This window comes from Pezoporus occidentalis, unplaced genomic scaffold (assembly GCF_034315485.1).
Source record: "Pezoporus occidentalis ecotype Australia unplaced genomic scaffold, CSIRO_AGI_Poc_V1 ctg106, whole genome shotgun sequence".
In the NCBI taxonomy this organism is placed as follows: Eukaryota; Metazoa; Chordata; class Aves; order Psittaciformes; family Psittacidae; genus Pezoporus; species Pezoporus occidentalis.
The window spans coordinates 569,751-592,428 of NW_026912843.1; the positions used below are offsets into that span (position 1 = coordinate 569,751).

Sequence of the window (22,678 nt, forward strand, 5' to 3'; positions counted from 1 at the left end):
CATACTGAATTAGCAAATGGGTAAAACCTGCTGAAGAGTGGTTGCTTCTACTTACTGTAGAAAATCACAGACATGGTCTCAGGTGCTTGGAAAATCAGAAAGAATCAGCTTAGAATAATTACTACTTGGTTAGAGGAAAAGCACTACTGAAAACTTTGCATAGCTATACTGCGTTAATAGGTAAAAGTCATCAGGGGGCCTATAGGGATGCGGGAGAGACTTCATTAGAGACTGTAGTGATAAGACAAAGGTTAACGGGTTAAAACTTAAACAGGGGAAGTTTAGGTTGGATATAAGAAGGAAATTCTTTCCTGTTAGGGTGGTGAGGCACTGGAATGGGTTGCACAGGGAGGTTGTGAATGCTCCATCCCTGGCAGCGTTCAAGACCAGGTTGGACGAGGCCTTGGGTGATCTGATTTAGCGTAAGGTGTCCCTGCCCATGGCGGGGGGGCTGGAACTAGATGATCTAAAGGTCCTTTCCAACCCCAACTATTCTATGATTGTATTCTATGATTCTGTCATTTGAGAAGCTCATTGCTCAAGAAGTTTAGGTAACTTTTGCTTACTGGTGTTATAAATTCTGCATATATGTATTAAGTGCAGAAAGCAAGCTGGTTAAGCAGAGCACAGGAGTCAACTAGCTAAAGCAAACAAGGGAAATGCACTTTTAAGTTTGATTAACTTATTCTAGTGGAAACCTTTATTTTTGTCTTATGCCTAGGTGAGAAAATGTTCAAGATTGACAGTGGGAGGAATGCACCCCTTCACTCTCCTCCTTCAGAGCACTACACCATTATCTTCAATACCTTCGTCATGATGCAGCTTTTCAATGAAATCAACGCACGGAAAATCCATGGTGAAAGGAACGTCTTTGATGGCATCTTCAGAAATCCTATTTTTTGCACTATTGTATTGGGTACATTTGCTATTCAGGTAATGATTTGGGCAAGAATTAGTAAGTGTTCACCAGAAGTGTAACTTCTGTACATTTTCTTTCTTTCTAAACCTAAATGTTGTAGGGGGTACACTTAATAGTAAAGCACCTAGTTTCACGTATTTTTTGAATCAGTGCAAGTGCTAGTAATGGAGTATGTTATGTAGTCGTACTAGTAAAGCATAATTTTTTATTGTTTTAAGTAGGTCAGTCCCTAAATTAATCTGAATATGTGCAATAATAACATCCATTATGATTTTTTGGTCTTGGAACTGTTTTTTTTTTTTGTAGAAGAAATTATTAAATAGTATACCAATCAATAGCAAAAAAAAAAGCATTTTACTTTAATTTACTACTCTCTGAATAGATAAATTAGCTTTCAAATAGCTAATGCTGATCTGTTCTTCTGAGGGTAAATGCCACTGCCTTCTGAGGGTAAATGCCACTGCCTAATGTTACTCAATGTTCTCAGTAATACTGTGCCTTGGTGGTAATTCTTCATGTCCATCTCAAGAGTTTGCTGTTTCAGTCATGTGTGAGCATCATGACAGAAATACACTTTTCCCAAATAGTTGTGATTTTTCTTCTGTAAGAACTCAGCTTCCTCCTTCCACTCCTGTATCCATCCATTTGCTGACTTCTATCCTGTACTTAATACCACTTGACATTACCTCTTAGGAGCCTGCTGCAGCCCTCATAGTTGCTTAGATTTGAGCTATTTCTGTCTCGACATTATTGCTCAGTTCTGCATTGGCATGCTGGAAGCTGTCAGTATTGGGATATTTCTCATGGAAGTAGTAATGAGGGTGGAGCTATTAGAAACTGGGCTATAGTGGTTTGAAACAGCAAAGGGAAAACCACTCAAACTAAGTATGGGAAAAAGGACACCAATGATTGGTAGCAGAACTTGACAGTGATGCTCTTTAACAGCTCGTTTGAAAACATGGGTTTACTAACAGGAACTAAAATGCCTTTAGGAGAGGCCTGACAAACACACTCATCTCTAATTCTTTCTTTATTTATTTATTTTTAATCATGGGTAGTGTTTGAGGATGTTTTCTTAGTTCTAGGCATTACTCTTCAGTTGTCTGGCTGCAGGAACAGTGTCATGTAGCTACTAGCCACATTTCTGAACTGGCTGCTGATTTTGCTCACTCTCTCCTGCTTCCCTAGTAGCTGAAATACTTTAAGTGCAAACTTCAAAACACTAGGTTTGCACTCCAACAGTGAATCGAAAAAGCCATTGTAACATAAGAAAGGCTGTAACTCCTACTTGCTTTTAAGTCTCTTTTTAAAACCAGGTCATGTTTCTTGAGACAGCAGAAGGTTAATCTTTCTGTTTTCCACTTTGTGTATTATGTTGTGGAAATACAGCTTGCATAATGTTGCTTGCTGAAGCAATCTCAGGAAAGTATTTGGAATTTTGGCTGTGTGTTTTAATAGCTGGATGAGTGAGCCAAGCATCTTACTCTAAACCAAAATGATTGAGGTTAGATTATGTAGATGGATGTGGGAGATTACAGAAGTGGCTTTATTTTATACTGCAAACTGTCTTAGTTCCATATATATTTACTACGCCTTCTGTGAAGTACAGACTAATGGCTTTGCTATTTCATCTTTGAGTGCAGTAGTTCCATTAACTAATAGTTTAGTTTAGTCCTCCTCCTAAATCCCTCCACAAAGAAAAAGTAGAAGCAGTGGCCAAATTTTCAAGGTAACAAATAGGGAGACTATTAGAATGCCTCCTCAGTAAGGATCAGAAAGTGCTCCTGAGAGAGCTACAACAGCTTGAGAAATAACAGGGTAGTTACCACTCCTGTCCACAGACAAGCAATAGATTTCTTTAAATCCTTTCTCTGCTTTCAGAACCAGCAAAGTTTTGTCACAGTGAGGGCAGATGGATTAAAACATGCCGTACCTGCCATATAGCACTTAGCAATCTCTCAATACGGACTTGCAATTTCTTGCTTAGAATTTGAGTGTCATATTCACAGTTTTTGTTCTATCTCCTCCTTTTTCCTTACTCTGTCCAATCATTTTCCTCCTTCCTATCTACTACCTTCCATTCCCTGTCCCTTCCCTCTTCCTGTGTATTTGCACTTCACATGGGTGAATTTGTGTTCATAGTTTGTGTTTATTCACTCACAAAGGGAATCAACCACTTTGTGTATTAGTGTTCTTTTGTGTCTAAGACCTGACTACCACTTTGTGAACTTGTGTTTTTCAGCCTTTGACAGTCAGTGTAAATCTCTGGCTTGTGATTTCAGCTCCCTGGTTATGCAACAGCACTACTAACAAAAATATCAGTAATATCTGACTTTGTCAGCAAAACCTTGACAATCTAACCAGGCCTAGAAACTTGGTCAGGTTCTGTGTGCTGGTTATCCTACTGCATGGCGTGGGGTTGTCCCTCCCTCTTTCTCCAGCAGGACTAGAGTTGGTATCCTATCAGTCTGTCCATGGTAACACATTTGTAACAGTGCAATAAAATGTTAATTAGAGGAAAAATCTCTCATGCAGGGGGCATTTCAAAATAAACTATTCCAGAATCAACAGATCTCCAGCTGAGAATACTCAGAATCTGGGAGATCACATGGGGACAGTCATTATTTCTTCTTGGGCATTCCTGTATCGCCTTTGTTAGCTGTGAGGCTACAGAAGCCTTAGTCTGAACTGTTATGGCTTTTTCTGACCCCTAATTTGGGGTGAATACGTTTATACGGTTGGATTTGTAGTGACTGAGATTCTGAGGTTTTGCTGGATGGGTTCCCAAACTGTACCTCGGCTAGTGCCAAATGAGTGCCAAACAAATCTATGTGGAATATGAGAGAGCATTTTGCTTTTGGGTGCTTTTTTAGATTGAGTCCGTTAAACTAAAGGTTGTTTGCAATATGTTTGACTATTCTCCTGGTAAAATATTGTTGGAGTGAAACCAGCAGAGCTATAATATGCACAAGACAAATTAAAATCTCAAGTAAAATATGACTGAAAGTTGTTGGGGCTTTTTGGGGGGAGGAAAGTGGAGGGGGTAATTTTTTAGTTTGTTTTATTTTGTCCCCAGCAAATACTGACCCCCTTTCTTCTCTGCTTTTCTTTGTAGATAGTAATTGTCCAGTTTGGAGGAAAACCATTTAGCTGTTCCCCCCTGCAGCTTGACCAGTGGATGTGGTGTGTATTTATTGGACTAGGAGAACTTGTATGGGGTCAGGTATGCAGAATTCTGTCTTTTGTTTTTATAAACCATCAAAGATGTGATATTGCTCATAGTCCTACTATCCTGTTTCCTTGCTCTCTCACAATGCCACTTGTAGAACACATTGAAATACAGGTGCTCTCTAAGTACTTCAAGAGCAGACAGAGCAATAAGGATAATTTATCCCACTGTTCCTTTTGATTTTTGTTAATTTTCATATCTTTTCTTTCCCTAAGCAGGACGTGCTATCACCAAGGTCATCTTCAGTTAGGCTTTTTCAGGAAAGACACTGATTTAACCTAGTCCTCTAGTCACAAAAAGAGCATAGGAAGGGCCAGTGCATGGTGACCTTCGCTGCAATAGAGTACCCAAGGCAGCACGTGTATGTTTAGTTCCAGTTCTCTATCAACCCACTCATTTCCTTGCTGAAACACCCACTCAGCCAGTCCATGATAGCCTTGTTACTCGTGCAGGACTAAGTCCAGTGCATTTAACACATACCCTCAGTGATCCTCATCCACCTACTTCCCTGCAGGATGGAAGAGCAGATGAAAAAAAAAGGATCTTTTTCCTATAATAGTTGCAGGAAAGTGCAGTTTAATTCATGTGTCACATTAAAATTCTGCTACACCCTGTGTCATCATTAGCTCATATAAACTTATATAAGAGATGTAAAAGCACGTGTCAGTGAGATAAGTTATGTGATTATCTGACTAGAAATTACAACACATCTACAGTCAGTATTGTTAAAATACATACTGCGATGCTTTTAAGCACAAACACATATAGCAAACTTAATAACATTATTTTTTTTCATCTCTGAATACATTATTAATGTATTTAAGCTGATGCCACCTGACACAGTAAAAATGAGAAATTATGTGTTGCTTCTCAGCTGTGAAGCTACATAGAGATCAGCTAGTTTGCCACTGTGAAGAAACAGCAAGAAACTGTCAGCTGCAATTGAATACTCATTTGGTTCTGATGGCATTGTAATGATCAGATGCTAGCTTTCAAATCTAGTTAGTTGTCCTCTAATGGAAAACAGTGTTTTGGACAATTGGGCCTCAGAGACATGACAGCTTTTAATGCATATGCTGCTGAAACCCACCACTATTAGGTTGTTCTGCTGAAGATGGGATTTGCTTTGCAGGAGGAAGATCTAAAGTCAGTGTGCTAATTCTTGGAAAGAAAAGATTTGTTTTCAACTGATGGGAAAATGCCCAACTTTGGGAAAGGGGGGAAGAAAAGCAGGGAAAAGGAGAAAAATCCTAGCAGGTTTATTAGACCAGCTGTAATAAACTTCCCACAGCCTTCGATCAATGTACTATTTGGCTTCTAAATTTTGTTATACATGGTTATTACTTGACCACTGAAAACTAAGAATAATATCAGCATCTCTTTGCGGTTTAAGGATGGGCATAGTTGGCTGAGCCTTGTTACGAGAGCCTAGCCATCAAATTAAAACTGCTGTTGGAATACCTCAACAATTTTAGCACTGAAAAACTACATTTTTACATAAAGCAAATACAGAGGGTAAAACTCTTTCCCTTGTAGCCCAGCAGTATTTAGTGTCCAGAGAAGAAAAACACAAGCTAAACAAATGCATTTGCATCTTTACATGATTTACACTCTGTGCAAGTCCTCTCTTCATGGAGCTCTACAGTATGAGAGACTTTTCCTTTAGTAGAGGTGCCTCCCCTCCTTCTCAGCCTTTTCTCTTCTGCTATGACTAATTCTAGCTCAGCACGAAACAAACTTGTTATCCCTTTGTTTTATTAGTCTCCTGAATGTGCTCTGTTCCTTTGAACCACTAGAACCAATCAAGATTTTCAGGCTGAGATGTTAAAACCGGCACTTTAAAACATGATTTAAGGTTTTACTTCTAGGAAGCCACTCTTGAGATGCTTTGAGGGACCATTTTCTAAAAGGTGGCCCACATCACTTCTGAAAGCCAAGTCTTTCTAAAATATTTCATGTTACAGTCCCAGAATTATTGATCACCTTTTAAAACTATGAGAATTTTATGGGGAGTATATTCAGTTTCTTAATCTAAATCCGGCCAATTGAGTGTGCCATTACCTGAACTGGGCAGGTGTCTGCAGATATGGAAAACAAATGAGCAAACAAAAAGACATGCAAACACCGTAAGAAAAGAATTGGAGCAGAATGTGTCAGCCTGGCTGAGAGAGGTCGTGAAGAGGAAGTATGTTCTATCACACAGAATCACCACCAAATACAATTGTTTCTATGTGTACTGTCTTGCAAGTACTTCACCACCATTACTTCCATCAGATGCCAAACCCTCCCAGGTAGCTCCTTTCTGTAGAGTGCTGGCTTTGTAGTGTTTTGAAAGCTGGAAAGCTGGAGTTTCAGTAAGTATTTAAGTGACTAGCACTTACCTTTTCTTTTTAACCCTGTTCTGTCTTTGCTGGTGTCAGCCAGTTCATTTATTTCCCAAGTCTGCATCTTGGTTTTCTACCCCAAAATGCATTTTAAGAAGATTCTGTAGTAGTGTTGAAGCTGGTGGGTTTTTTGACATTTCTTTGATTTTATAAAGAATATGTGGAGTTGTGGCTCATGAAGTTCAAGAAGACCCTCACAAACTCAGCAGTTTCTTTTTATCCTGCAAATATTTGGTGCCTCTTCATGTGTATTCACTACATCCAGTCCAGTTTTCCAGAACTGTAAGATACAACCTCACCAGCTTTCCTGCAACTGTTTTTATCTCCTGTCTTTCACACATTTGGACTTCAGAGATGCGATTGCTCCATGCTGAAACAAAGACAAACAAAAGAGAAAATTGCAGCACTTTTTTTGTTTGTTTGTTTGCTAAATAGCTTTTATGGATTTAACTTTGTAGGAAATTTGGGATTTTTTAAGTGGTCAATATGCTCCAGGTTGTGTCTTGTTTAAATGGCCAACTGCATGTATTTTTATGTAAGCTGGCAAAAGGAATTAGAACAAAGAGAAAATAACCCAGGAGAGTCACACTGAATGTGCACATCTTTAAGATTATTGCTGTCTCCTATGTTAATTATATCCAAGGACCACTTTGGTGGACAAAAGGAATGAGAATTGGGGCTGAGTTAATCAGGATTTATTAGTTACAGGGACACAGAGGAAGAGCTAGGTCTGTAAGAAGTCCAACAGGGAGGCAGTCAAACCCATCCCTTTCAGAAACCTCATTTTTGAGACATGCTGACAAAAGCATTTCAACCTGCCAAACGAAAGGGAAGCTAAACACAGGAACCAGTGTAGTGTGAGAAGATTTTTAAGCATGAGGTGCAACTAATTTTCAGCTCACATTAACATTCATTATCTTAAGTCATTAGAAATACCCAAACTCTAGCTGCAGAAGTATTGATCTTGCCAAGATTATATAACTACCTTCAAACATCTGCTTTAAGTCTTTTGAGAAAGGACATTTTTCCCAGCCTTAGACTTACTCCACAGCTGTGGATTGCTAATGTGGTTTAGCTATGCAATTAATGCTAATTGTTTACACAGCAAACTAAGTATTTCTGGACTAAAATGGAGTTGTGTAAGCGTAAAGTACTATCGTGAATATGCTTATCTTAGCTTTCCTGGAAGACTGTAGATTTCATTAGAATGTCAATGTTCTTTTGCAATGAGCAGATTATTGCACTATGGTTACTGAATGAGGCTTATGTTTTCAGTACTTTTTTGTAATTTTAGGTCATTGCAACCATCCCAACAAGTAGGCTAAAGTTTTTAAAGGAGGCAGGGAGGCTCACTGAGAAGGAGGAAGCCCCCGAGGAAGAACTCAATGAAGATGTTGAAGAAATTGATCATGCAGAGAGAGAACTTCGACGTGGACAAATTCTGTGGTTCAGAGGGCTCAACAGAATCCAAACCCAGGTATGCTAAAAGTAAATGCCTACAAGGTCCAGAAAAAAAACACCCTTAATCTTTGATCAAGGCTAGATAACGTCGTAAGGAAAGCCACAGCGTTTGAGTGTGTGGCTGATGGTACTGGTTAACTTCTGAACTGTTTTCAAAGGAGGTGCACATGAAAAAGTAAAACAGGTGAACTGAACAAAGGGGGGGGGGGTGTGTGTACAGCAGGAGAAATTAAATGAAAGGATAGCAAAATGATAATATGCACAAATAAGAATACTTTTCTGAGACTACTGTGAATGGACATTATTTTTCGACTTTAGGGATGACAGCCCATAAAATAGCACCACTTGGAATATGCTAGCTGGGACAATGATTAGCAAAATGTTCTGAAGACTTTCTCACGCAAACTGCTTGATTTTGTCAAGAACTGCTTGTTGCTGCCACTTTTGCAATCGCAGAGTAATTGAAATTGTTGAGTCTAAAGTACCATTTCATTAAAAAAGATGGTAATATTTTCTGGTCTGGCACTACCATATATATCTTGTGATTAAAAGGAACTAATTTTCCTTCCTATTAGACAATGAAAAATGTGGTTCTGGATTTATTTTTAGTAGTAAGGGCCTAAGCATCCATTAAATATTGAAATGTATGTGTTGGGTCACTGTGGATGATTTCTTAACAAAATATTTATCTTTTTATTTTAACCCCTTTTGCTAAATACAAAAATCTGTGGCACTTTTTAATGTACTATATATTTGCGCTGAATTATGGTGCTAAATATAGTACAGACGAGGATATCTGGTCAAATATGTCCTGTAGTGCTAAAAACCCTATGACCTGTTTCACATTTTTCATTGCAGTGCAGTAGCATGTTTTATAACACTCTGGCGCTCTCTCCTTGATCTTTTCTAAGATCAAGTAGTTGTGCCAGCTTGTAGAAGAGAGCAGTTCTGACAGAGATATGTACCGCCAGATGTGAATGTCTTACATGATGATTGCAAGAGGTGAATAATTAAGAAAAACAAAATTTGAAAGAATATCTTTATCTCTAAATCTAGTAGATTTTGATTTTTGTCTTCATCCAAGGAAAACAGTACTTTGTGCCTTTCCTCATCTCCAAATTGATACTTTTTTTGGTTTTTTGGAGAAAGAGGTGCAGCCGTGCCTTTAGAAAAAGTGAGGGAGTTAAGCTGAAACTAGGCCAGTTGGGTCTCTTCAGCACATCCACAGAGCAAAAAATCAAGAGGGTAAAAATTGCCATTAGAGAGATTTCAGTGTTTGGGTCAATTCCCAAGGTTCTGTGGTAAGTAATTAAATATGGATCTTCAGCTTTGAGGTTGGGTGTCTTGGCTCTGTTGAGTCAGGAGCACTTGTTATCAGAGAAAATTCAAATTGTCCCTATAGAAAGGTGACGAACAGGTGCCCAGGTATCTCTATGAAAAGATGACCTCTAAATATGCATTCTTTTCTTCCTGGTGGCTATAGGAAGAGTGTTGTCTGTTGGCATTTCTGTCAGGATATCTTTCTGGTTGTGGTGAGTGTAAACAACTACAAGCACAAAGAAGCAAATTACATCCTTTCAGTTCTTTTTCTAGTCTGAGAGGTAGCTTTTAGTTCTGCATATCTTTGTTCACTTAATTCACAGATAAATTACTAGTCTTTGATGCTATTTAAAACGAAATGAACATGAATAATATTTCTTTGCTAACATCCATCTTCCTAGCTTCCTTTCTGCTCTTAGTTGTAGAAATACCTTCAGTAGGATGTATTATTTCTCTCCTGCCAAGAGGCCTCTGTGATTTTTTTCTTTCATTTTGTTTATTTAGTGACTTTGATTTTTACATCCATTTCACATCTGTGGAATGATAATGAAAAAAGAAAATGGGCCAACAGATTCAAAAAGAGTTCCAAGGTGTCCACTGGAGAGTGATGAACTTATATGCAGGTCAAATTAAATCTGCTGTTGGATGGACCTTGAGTTGAGCACATTTTGTTGTGCTGTGTGTTGTGGCCCATCCAAATTCATACACTTGTACTACATTTCTCAGGAAGCCAGCTAAAGAAGAGTTGATGGAAGAAGATGGGGATGTCTGTAGCATCCTTGGGGAGCTGGAGGATTTGCAAGAATCCTCTGATGTCTAATGCACTTCTGGAGTTGCGGAAGAAGAAGGTAGAGCATCCCCTCACTTTATATACATAAGGATGACAGTAAGATTAGGAATGAACTGTAGACTCTCTCACAATTAGATTGATCATTCAAATCCTAATGAGACCAGTTGCCACCATCATATGCTTGTGATGCATATTAGATTATATTTGCTTGTTTTCTATTCAGTTCTTTTTGGGCAGATAGCCACAGCACTCCTAAGACAGTTATGAAGACTCTATGATAGGGTTTGTGGTTTTTTTTCCCCCAGATTTCTGACAGATCTCCCTTGTAATGCTCCCAATAAAACCTCATCCAAACTGACAAAAACTGAGCAGTATAAAGATATTTCTTTTCTTTTTTATGCACTCTCTTAAACCTGAGGGTTCAAACCTGGACACCAGTGAAAGGATTTCCGCTGGCCATTCTTCATACTGAAGTGTCAGATATATTTCTATGAAGACATGCATGAACATACTTCAAAGAAAGGTGTATGAAAATGCACATAACTAAGGCAAAGAAACTGACTTTCTACTTCTAATTTTCATTTTTTGTCTACTTCATTTAGATATTCTGTTGTCTTATAAACAGACTTCAGGGCTTTCCTGGATGGATACATGTTTTATTTACTGGATAACTCTCCTGGAAGGCCACTGACATGAAATTCTGCAAATGACTCATCCTAGTTATGCAAGTTTCAGAAAGATAGACAGGTGGTCTCAAGTTGCATACAAGGCAGGAGTTGCCAACCTCTGCTGCTTTTCAGCATTGTTTTCCAACTCTTTATTGCAGTTCTTACAACTTCTTCATTCTGAAGGAAGAGACAAGACTCATCGTACCATCTTGGCAGGTCTAAGAGCCCTTGGGAAGTTTAGCAGGCAAAACCCTGTAATCCGAGGAACAACCAGAAATCATTGCTTCTTTTTTAATTGTCTACATTAAAGTTTCTCAAGTTACCTCACATTTGAGTATGGAAAAATGGTAAAGTGTGTAGGTTTGAAAACTTTTCAAGCTCCATGTCAGATTTTCACAGCACCAGGCCTGAAGCTTCTCTCTGCTTTATTCATCCTGTAATTCTATTTGCTTTATCTGCTTAACGTGGGAAATAACTAGCTAGAAATGTTTTGAGAATAAAATCAAAACTTGAAAAATATACAGCTGCCATGTTAACTGCTCCTGAAAAATACATTATTCCTCTTTAGATACTAAAGAATACGTGGAGGTGCTGTACTGCATTTTCTTTCCCTTCCTTTCTGCATTAAAACTCTTCTCTTGAACCACTGCAAACCCAATAACAATGAAAGTCCCTCCTGGCAAGTGGTTTTGAATTTAGCTATAAACCTAGCACCTCATTTTATGGCTTTTCATAGAGCTTTTAATATAGAAAACATGGCAGTAGCCCATGGATACTGTTTTATTTCATGAGAAAAGCTGTTGGTTGGAGATGAGATGAATGAGCCCTGGGTCCTGTTACCACTAATGACAACAGAAATGCTTGCGGACAGTCTGTTCTGTGTTAAACCACAAAAGAATATTTAGCAAGGGCTATTCTGCTACTATAAGATTTCTATTTCTTTTTTTAGCTGCCGATCACCAGTATTTTTATTTAGCCATGCTACGTCCAAGACTTTCTCCAAAGTCTCTCCAAAAGTGACTTACTCCAAAGACATCTTTTTGAATACAGTACAGAAAAATGAGAGAGGTGAAAATTCCAACCTGACAAATAAGCTTCGAATGTAGGACGGCAGGGTTTTTTCTCTCCCTGAAGGCCTATAATCAAAACATGATTCAAACTTCTCATGATGTATGACTTATCATTTACTTTCTCCTTTTTAGCAGCTTGAATTGTTCTAAATTAATGCATTCTTTATTAATTAAGAAGTTTCATCTTAATTTAAAATGCATTATTTTTATATATATATACATTTCTGTGAATTCTTTCTTCTTTGTCTTTTTCTATTTTTGGAAGATAAACTTTTAGGCCCAATTCCTCTCTTCATTCTTGGCTTCAGGTGTGACACAGCCCTGAACTTTGGGCATTTGAGATTCTGAGAAGGTTGTTGTCCTCCCACTATGAATTTTATCCCTGAAGAGCTGTAGTTACTTTCTTCATGAGAATGAGTAAATAACATACATACATATAATTCTTGTTCTCTGGAGAAACAACTGAATACTGATCTTCCCTTATCTTTTCACTCTTGCACCAAGGTCTTTCAGTTTATTAGGAAGACATTTGTACTTCTAGAACTGCCCCTTGGCTTAGGACTTATCATCTGTCTTCCCCAGTGATACATACTTCATGTTCTAAGTCTTTAAAATCTTTTTTGAATGGTCTCTTTTGAAGAGTGCTCTGACACCTGTGTTAGATCATGAAAACCCAAGATCTGTATTTAATTCCACTTTTACACACTGAACACTTCAGGTGAGTATTTAATATGCCTTCATACATAACCAGTGGTTTGGGCCATGTGTTTTTTTCTATATGTAAATGTGAACCTTAGCTAATGATTCACTTGTACCCCTATTCCACATGCAAAATCACCCTGTATCATAATGTTTTACTGTGATAATTGTATGAGACATGCAATTTAAAATAAGTCTGCTGCAGAAAAAAACTGAGAGCAAAGCTGTGAGATGTGATGACTACTTAATCCTGTACATCTATGAGTGTGTACATTTCAATGGATGTGGTAAACAGGACTCTCAGAGACTCATCAGGGAACAAATCAGCTATTTTATGTTTGTATAGTAGAAGTTCAGTGTGACAATTTTACAGCAGTGACCATTCATTCTTTTTACAGCTGGTTGTGATGTGGTTATTCCCCCAAAACCAGGCAGGAAAATAAACACCTCTGCCCAAAGATCAGATTGTGGGAGGGGATACGTCTGTAGTGTTAAAATGAAGCCATACAAATTTGTTTATTCCTAAAACTGACCACAGCGTGAAATGTTAGCCAGTTTATTATAGTGCTTTCAACTTGACTCTTCAGGAGGGCTTGCACCAAGATTTGTGCTGGTTTAATTGATCAATACACCACTTCTCCCAACTAGTTTCTAGGCTGTGTACCTTGCAACCTGGCTTGCAAGATACAAATCTGGTAACAGTGGGTTAATTCAAACAAGTAGTTGGTTGAATTCTTGTAATTGATATTACTACTACTGCTACATGTTGTGATGTACTAATGTGACGAAGAGGACATTTTGGGGTGGAGCTACTTGTCGCATATATACTACTTGATAATATCTACTGCCAATCCCTTGGTTCACATCTGTATGCAGAGCCTGCTTTTTATTGGGTTATACTGGTGACAAAGAATGCCTTGAAATACTCAGCTCTTTTTTTAACTCATCTTCTGTGGTGATGAATAAAACAGATATTCAGGAAGGATATATCAAAAAGTGCATACAACAGTCATAACAAAATAGCAAGTAGAAAATGATAATATTATTTGCTGCAATAGTCAGTCCAGTTCCACATAATTTTCTGTGTGATTTTAAGTGCTCTGTATAAAGATAAAATATGAATATTTTTAAGTCTGTAGTTATAAAATACCAATATTCATTATCACTGTGCTTATACAAACTTTCATTGTAGAAAAAGTCAGATGAGATAGTGGAACACTTCCTATTTGATCAAGCTGGTATAGTGACAGCCCTGGTTTTGTAAGCAAAATCCAGTCATAATCTGGATACTTTAAAGGTTTTTTGTTTGTTGGGTATTGTCCCTGTTCCTCCCCAATTCCAATGAAGTGACTGAATTTTCCTCCCTCTGAGAGAACACTTAGAGATCAGTAAGAAAGTAAATTTACTCTTAGCAGGAAAACAGTTTAGATATAGCAGGTATGCTGGTTGTATTTATTTTATTTACATACAAATAAAATTGTTTAAGTTTTAAAGATTGTTATTTCAAATCTAGTTGTTTAAACTGATGTAGCTCCACTGTCTCCTATAGAGCTGTTTCATTTTAGCCAGGCAGAAAATTTGGATCATTTCATACCTAAAAACTATTGAAAGGAACACTTTAGAAGTATTTATTTCGATTGAAGTAAAACTGTGTGCACGGTTGATTTATTGTTTTTTCATTATTATTCCTGTTAGTTATGCAACTGTATCCATACTTTAAGCAACTTGTCTCATTCTTTCCTCCATTACAGATCGAAGTAGTCAATACTTTCAAGAGTGGCACTTCCTTTCAGGGGGCTCTAAGGAGACAGTCCTCCGTCACAAGCCAGACCCAGGATGTAACCAATATTTCTAGCCCTAGTCACGTATCGTTATCCAATGCTCTTTCCTCTCCTACCAGCACATCTGCTGCTGCGGCTGGGCGTGAGTGTGTATTCTTAATGCATCAGACCTACAGAGATGCCAACTTATGTAGCAGTCATTTGAGACTAAGCTACTTTGCCCTTTCCCTTCTTGTCCCGTTACGTTTATTAGTTTGCACGTAGCTAGAAACACATAACATGATTACTTTGTGTACAGTAGATACTCTCCATGATCCACTGCAAGTTTTGTTAACTTGCTGTTAGGACAGGACCTTCTAGTCATTTTTATCCAGTGTTTGGAGATTCTGGTTTTATTTGAAGCTTCTGTGTCATGTTTTCTCAGTCTCATTGGATATATTTTCTACTGCTCATGAATATGTACATTAAATGATTCTACAAATATGTTCTACTGAGCAATAGAGCTTGTGTGTAATATAGGTTACTCACATCCAGGAAAGATGTACTCTAATTAGCACAGGTGCAGGAAGGAACAAGGAAATAGAGAATCTAGTACATGATGCAAGGCTGAGGGATTAAGGTTTATATGACTGGTGAAAGAATAGGTCAGTTGTCACTAAATTCACTACGAGGTAAGCATCAAGGAAGGAGGCATCTAGACAAGTTAAAAGGGCAGTGTTGAAACAACAAAATAAATGTGGTAATAAGTTTTTTTTTTGTTAGAAGAAACAGGTTTATAAACTGTGAAATCCTGACACAGCTTTCTTTTAGCTGCAAACAACCATCCAGTGAAGAAATAGTGAAGTGAATAAAAACTTTGAGACAGCTAACAAGAAAGGCTGCTTCAACAACAGTTAAATTCCAGTTGCTCAGGAAGGCTTTTACAGAGAGAACTTTGGTTTTGTAGTTGTACTTTGGAGTGTAAGTTGCTATTGTGTTTTACAGCATAGCCAGCATGAAAAAAAACATTTAAATTTATAGAATCAGTTCACAAGTTTGTCACTTACTTTACAAAACAATGCAGTATATTCTTTATGCAAGTTTTAGTGAAGAATTGGCCAAACAGCCAAGAAACCAGCCTTGTCTGTGTCCAACAGAGGGAAGGCAGGCAGAGACAAGGCAGACAGGGACAGACAAGAGAAGGAAATAAAATGCCAGAACTTCTGCCGAAGGAAAAGCAGCTTGACCTTTTCATTCTGTTTGAGTGTAAACCCCCTCAGTATTTGAACATCAAGCATTTAGACATGCATTAGAAGTTTTGTGGGAATTAAAATCTAAAGGAGAAACTGCTTTTGCTAGGAACCCAAAGAGACACAGGGGTACCAACTTTGGTAGCTGCTCCTTGGAGAAAAGTTCTATCTTTTGCTGCTTGGCTTTCTAACTTTTACTCTGACAGCACCAGACATTGCAGGGCACAGTCAAGAGCAGCTAAGTCACTGAGGTGTGTGCCACTGCCAGGCCACAGGCAGAGTAATCTGCTTCTGAGGCCTCGGAGCCCACACTCCCTCCTTTCCATACTGCGCAGGACACAAAGCACTTCACACAAACCAGCCTTTCACCAGGGAACCATTTCCCATAATCTGATTTTTCCATTGGAGCAGGAAACAGAGAGCAGCTCATTCTGCTGTGGTAAATGTTACAATAACAGCCTGCAGCCAGCAGTCTGAAGGGATAAATCTAATAAAATGAAAATGCACAACTTATCTTCCCGCTTCTCTCCATTGCAGCAAAGCAACTAAGAATCGAATAGCCTTGTGTCTTGACAAAACGCCTTACTAGGTTACAGGATGAAGTTAAGTAATAGGAGAAAGCATAATCTGCTACAGTCTTCGATGTCTCTTTTTATTTAGAAAAATGAAAGTGGCCTACGGAGCTCATCAGTTATAGCCACATTTATTCAGTAAAATAAACCCCACATGATTAATTTGTTCAGCTACCCAAAGATATGTATCTCCATTGCAGAAGACGGTTAGAGATTGGGACTTTGAAAGTGGTTATTTTGGACACTTAGTATTTTATGACTATATATATAGAAAATATTTATAATGCCTGTTTAGTATCAAACCAGTGTGAGTATCAATTATAACCCTTAGGGAAAGTTTTGATTTCTTAATGCAATGACAAAAACCTAATGAACGACAGTGAAAACCCAAACGAAAAAATAAATTGCTTTTAAATTTGTTTCCAATTAACAGTTGGTTCATCTTCTAGAATCTGGAAAACTGTTTCTAATCCAGATGCCATAGAAACGGCGTCTGTTTTTGTCAGTTGGCAGTTTCAGAGAAAATTTCAGTTCCAAAGTGCACACCTAGGTCTACCTTTCAGCTAAAATGTGTGTGGCTGGACAGAACTGGCTTTGTTCCTCTGAGCTGCTCAGAGTGAATTAAACCATAAATCATTACCTTCTTCTCATGGGGAGGAATGGAATAATGGGATAATTATACCTCGGATTTTGAAGCCATTCCTGCTCTTCAGGGATCTTAAAAATACTGCATAGGTAGATGTTTTATGGGGAGTACCAAGGGAAAAACTTCAGGCTGCGGCCAAGACAAAAGGGTCTAATATGAGCTACTATCAGAAGGGTTTATTTTCAGAGAAGTGCTCAGCATGTTCAGCAATCAGGATATTGGTGTCATTTTGGGTGCCCAGAACGCAGATATTCTGAGATCAATACTTAAAAATATAAAAATCACATCCTACTCTATTAAAAAGAATATGTAAGTCTAATTTCAGAGAGCATTTAATGCAGTCCTTCACTAATGATATCGCTTTTAAATCTATAGTTCATTGGGACACCTCACAAATTTCTGAAGATTTATAATAACATATAACATAATAACATGTTATTATAAATATATGATAATATATTAAATAATACAAAACTATATTTTAGTATGTTGGGCAGATGAATGTTTAATTCCAAGGTTAGTTCACGCTTAAAAAGAAACCTGCCTGTCATATGCAGCCGCATCTACAGTGGTTTATGAAAGAGCTTAGCAAATTATTACCTGAAAGTTTCAGTTATTCATAAATATGAATTCATTCCAGTCTTTCATAGCATTGGGGAATACCTTAATTCAAAGCAATTTAGACAGAGAAATATTTATTGCAGTACTAAAATTTCCCTACTTCTAAGTGATACTTTTTAGCTGTCACGGTATTTTGCCAATAACAAGTGAAAAATGTGTGGCTGTCAGCATTACCTGGTAACAATGAGGTCTGTATCAGGAATCTCTTATCTTTCTTTTAAGTGAAAAACACTGCAGCTTTATATGAACATAGTGCAAATTTCTGCAAATTGAAACCTGGCATTTTATATACTTGGATAAAAGTAGAACATTTATTTCAATGCATGCATGTGCAACATGCATACATTTAAGCTACAGAAAACAAAAACGTGGGGAAACCAAGAGTCTGTCTGTAATATGGTCTGAGCCAAGTTCTCAAGTTTTGTCATGTCCTCTGCAGGGACGCACATAATCTCTATCATTGTAAAGCTGTTACACAACAGAGTTAGAAGCGGGTTTAGATAGCAGGCTATCCCATCCTAGCTTTGGTTGGTATTTTACATGGTTTTATTTTGGAAAAGCAAAATCAGATTTAGTGGAACATCTTTTCTACTTCTGAAGCTCAGAATTAGTTAATTTGTGCTTGAAATGAAGTGTATGCTGCAAGGCTTTGCTACTACATTGTTTAATTAGGAAGAGGATGAGTACATCTCACTGTACACAAAGTAAACAAGTTATTATTTATCCTAATCTGTTTCTGTCTGGTTCTCACATGTTTATATTACCAGTAGGGACCCCTTCAAAAGAACATGGTTTCAAACTTCCCAAGACAGACTCACATTTAATATTCCTTTCTCCTTGCTCTTCCACCTTCCTGTCAGTCTTATATATAGTCTCTACTGTTCCTGAGTGGAAGCAGCCAGAAACTGCAGGTCCCTTAAAAAAGAATTAATTTCTTTCATAAAAGATGATAATGAAAAAGTACTGTTAAGTGTTGGAAACATTGAGGGAAAAAACACCAAACAACCAGCCAAACCCCACCAAAAGGCAGCCTCCCAGGTCATGAATCAGCTCTAGTTGCTGTATTTGCAAGTTCCTTTTTCTTTGTCCTGCTGAGGTCCGTCACTGTTCTGAGACTTCTCGAAGTGAGTATTTCATATTAACTCTAGCAAGAGTGGCCTCAAACAAGCCATTTGTTAAGAATGACATAGGAAAATGTGAGGACTCCAAATTCTATAGCAGCCGATTAAAATCTTATCAAAGAATCACAAAATACTCTCAAATATTTGTCCATCATGTAAATCTCTGAAGGTTTTTTAGGGTTTGGTTGTTTGGTTGGTTTTAAAAAAAAAAAAAAAAGAAAAATTAAGGAAATAGTTGAAATTTATCAGACTTCTCAGGAAACTGTCATTTACAGGCAGAAGCTCTGTACAGGCAATATTTGCCTCAGCATGGCATAAGGGCATCAGCAGGTTATCAAACTAACCTAAGACACTCAGCAAACTTCATTCTAGTGCATATTACAGTCCATTTACTAAAAGACAATTTTAAAGAGAGAGCTTAATATAGTTATTTGTAATAGTTGTGTTAGAAAATCAGATTCTTTTGTATCAAGAAAAATTATTTGCTGTTCCAGCAGCTTTTGCTTTTCTGTATTTCTTACATATTTAGTTTCCTATAAATGTAATCATCATTCAGCTGGACAAACTTTACAACTAAAACTTGAAGTCTTCAGTTTGGATCAGATTTTCTTCTGAAGAAAATGGGAACAAACTTCTTAAAAAATCCCACAATTCCCTGTTTTAATAAATGACAAGGCCAAGATTACTGCCCAGTATTGATGGACGTGCAAATCCCAGAGCAAGGCAAGTGGGCATACTAGGCTCAGGGAAGATGCTGGTTGCTTTCTGTGGCAGCATGGATTAATTCTCACTTGAGGAAGTGCAAGAAGCAGAACTTTATAAAGTCCACATCTGAAGTTATATTTGTAGAAGCTGCATTATTTGGGAACATCATCAAACTAGAAACAGGGATACCGTACTAAAACTTAGATGTTCCTACTGATTATAACCAAGTTCTCACAATCCTGCTGGGATATGCAAGATCAAAATCAGTTTCTGTAGCTCTTCCCTGCAGGGAAACTTAAGTAGGTTTAAAGTCTAAATATAAACCCAAGTCCTCAAAAGGAGATACAGCATGACAAGAAGGTTTAGACTCCTAATGCAGAAATTCATTCTTTACAACAGGGTTGCATAATACATTTCAACTCTGCCAAATCTGACACCAAAGTGTCAGACTCCATAATTCTGCAGCAATCCTGTAACAAGATGTGATACAGAAAGTGGAAGCCCTGCATGTGATTCTGAACTCATGCCCTAAAATTCAGTGCAATAAGAGCCAGGTGGGCCTTTTGCAAAATGAGACTCAGGCCTGAGGATGTCACAGAATATGCAGGTATTCCATTGCTGCATGTGCTTTGACTTTTCAGCAGCTCTTACTGGATTTACTGCATATTTATGTAGAAAGAAGAGAGTAGCGTAGATAATCTTGTGCATCTGTTTCACTCATCAGAGCAGAAAACTTTTCTAAAATTTAGTGGGTATTTTATCTTTGAATTTGTTGAACTTCTGCATTATACAATCTACAGCATACTAGCCACAGCACTTAGAGGTGACTCCAACACATTTAATACCTACTCTTGTGGATACATAATCTCATTCTACTCATATAAAGGTGGTAGGATTCAAAACTAAACAAACCCAAATATGCTGAAGATAAGCCTTCTGTTTCAAAGCTTTACATATGCAGTAGTACTTGACCAAACTTATTTGCCTTTGCATAGTTATAGTCTTAATATAGAATAGTATCAGTTACACCTAAGAGTTGGCATCTCTTTGCAAAATTGACCTCTTGTTTACAATTTTATACTAATCACCTTACTGATCTTTCAGTATTGAATTTATTTGCTTCTGCAGTGCCCTACTCTCTACTGTCTGAATATTAAATGTGTTTGTTTTCCCAGAGGGCTAGAGAACATTGGACAAAAGGGTTCAGCAGGAGAGAGTGAAATAAAAAGAGGTTGTGAGTCTTTAACCTTGAGCCTGAAATGAATGTGAACCAAACTCAAGATACTTGGCTTATATGAAGCCAGGTAAACATTCGAGTATAAGCCCACACACTACCAACCATAATACATCTGTTGATGCTTAACAGGCCTTGTGTATTTTGCCTAGATTGTTGTACTTAGGAGTGAGATTCTGAACTCATCTTTTTTCTTCTGAAGGGAAAAATTTGTAGTATCTAAAAATCTATTTCTTTTATTTTTCTTGCCTGATGCAGTATAATAAATCTAACTTTCAAGGTGGGATGAACATGAAGAGTTTTTTCTATTACAGCTACAGAGAAGAAAGAAGTGGAAACTAATAGCAGTGTCAAAAATGTCCTGAAGTGTTGTCCCCACAGTCTTTTGTTTAAAAGCAGTTCATTTTTTTTTTCTGTTGTCTCCATTACTGTGAGAAAAGGGAGCTGTATCACATTGTTTGTCTTTCCTTGGCATTGTCAGTATCATAAAGTAGCATCATGACATGAACTTACATAGTTCATAATAAACCAGCACCCTCTGGGTTCTATCCATCATGGGTATGTCCGTGCTTTTACATGCTGTAGACCATAACATTATATGAAAGTTCATCCGCTTTATCTTCAGAAAAGTAACATGAACTTTGTTTCAGCAAAGCCCCTGAACATTTTTACACCAGATACTAGTTCAAATCTTGAACTTAAGCATGTATTAAAAGAATTTGTTGCTGTTGGGCCAAGTAACAGTGGGTAAACAGTGTTGTTTTTTTTTTTTGTTCTCAGCTTAAATATAGTAGAATATTCCACAGAAATTAGAATACCACTTCTGTATCCAATAAACCTCAGCTTCCACTAACATACATAATGAAAGGAGCAAGTTTGTTCTTATAAGCAATAATTTTCTACATTGGGGGACAGACTATTAACATTTTGAATTACACTGTAATGCAGAAATTCTGTCACTGCGTGAGGTGTGACACTAAAAACATGAATGTTTTTCTTCTAGATGCCAAGCTAAATATGCAGAATTTAAAGCTGGGGAGGGAGTTTCTCCTTAAGCAAAAATTAGCGGAAAATACATATGCATGTCTTAAGGGATATTTTAAGGAAAGAAGGTAGTTTTCTGCAGCTCCCTACTGAAGAAAGCTTGTTAGAAAGCTAACTTTATGTATTCTCAGCTTTAGGGTTTGCCCAAGTTTGGTTTCTGCATTACCACTGTGTTCATAAGATTAACTACTTTAGGTATCAGCAGATCTGAACTAGTTCTAATATTTTCACTAAAAAATCACTAAGAACAATTAGAAGCTATTTTATTGACATCTAAATGTTCCTGTAAGACTGCACAGTCCATGCCAAAACTGCCACAGGTCTTCACACTACGGGCTACAACTGCTGGCTGACTGTTCTGCAGTTACAGACTGTGTAAGCATGTCCAAGCACAATATGTTAGTGCACTGTTTTCTCTCAGTGGATCCTTTGTTCAAACAGTCACTGCTGAGTACCAAATTCAGGTCATGGCAGGCAGATGTAACTGGCTTTCAGATATAACCTAAAGCTACAGTTTTCCCTCAGCTGTGTAAACTGTTAGCTAGTCAGACTGTCTAAAAGTTTGGTATGAAATGCAACTCTGATGCCAAGTTTTGGTATTAAATGCAATATAGTTCCTAGTAGGGAACTTGGAGCCTCATAAATTGAACTCGGTTCCTTCCTTGCTATACCCACAGAGGCTTAAATGCAGTTTGTGTGACTTGAAGAAAAGCCTTATTCCATTAGATTCTTCTGTATCTGTTCAAGCATGATATCAAATTGTAAACATTTTATTTAAATAAAAATTTACCTTTATTGAAAAGAATCCAGCTAGCAAATAGAACCTAAATGTATGCAATAAGAAATGGCTGTATTCAAGAAAATGAAATTATTTTGTTGATATGATATAGCAAATAGCTGCAACTGAATAAGATGGCTGTTATTATTAGTTAGCTAACAGAAATAATAGGTAGCTTTGCAGAAAATTTCACTGTATCAGCCCATACTATAAAGCAAGTGTAGTGCAGAGTTTCCTGATTTAAAATAGGGTGATGTAGTAACATGTCTTAAAGATTGCCTTGACAAAACATACTATTCTGTTTTTCTTGTTTAGACTATATTACTTTGCACTTCAAAATACAATATAGAAAGGTATAGATAATGAGGGAATTAGTATGTCACCTCTTCCCTATGAGTACCAATCCT

The 22,678-nt window shown here is 37.5% G+C and overlaps 1 protein-coding gene across 14 annotated transcripts in view; it reads left to right on the plus strand.

Annotated features, from left to right (window-relative positions):
• ATP2B2 (ATPase plasma membrane Ca2+ transporting 2) overlaps positions 1-22,678 on the plus strand; it is a 309,277-nt gene that overhangs the window by 280,861 nt on the left and 5,738 nt on the right. For 9 of the 14 annotated variants that reach the window (XM_062620069.1, XM_062620078.1, XM_062620060.1 and 6 more), the window contains 3 exons: positions 722-933; positions 4,035-4,142; positions 7,827-8,009. In XM_062620069.1, the coding sequence (XP_062476053.1) occupies positions 722-933; positions 4,035-4,142; positions 7,827-8,009 (503 nt within the window). Of the gene's footprint in view, positions 1-721; positions 934-4,034; positions 4,143-7,826; positions 8,010-14,291; positions 14,464-20,390; positions 20,447-22,678 lie in introns of all 14 variants that reach the window. The other 5 variants (XM_062620127.1, XM_062620151.1, XM_062620157.1 and 2 more) reach the window with 3 other exon arrangements.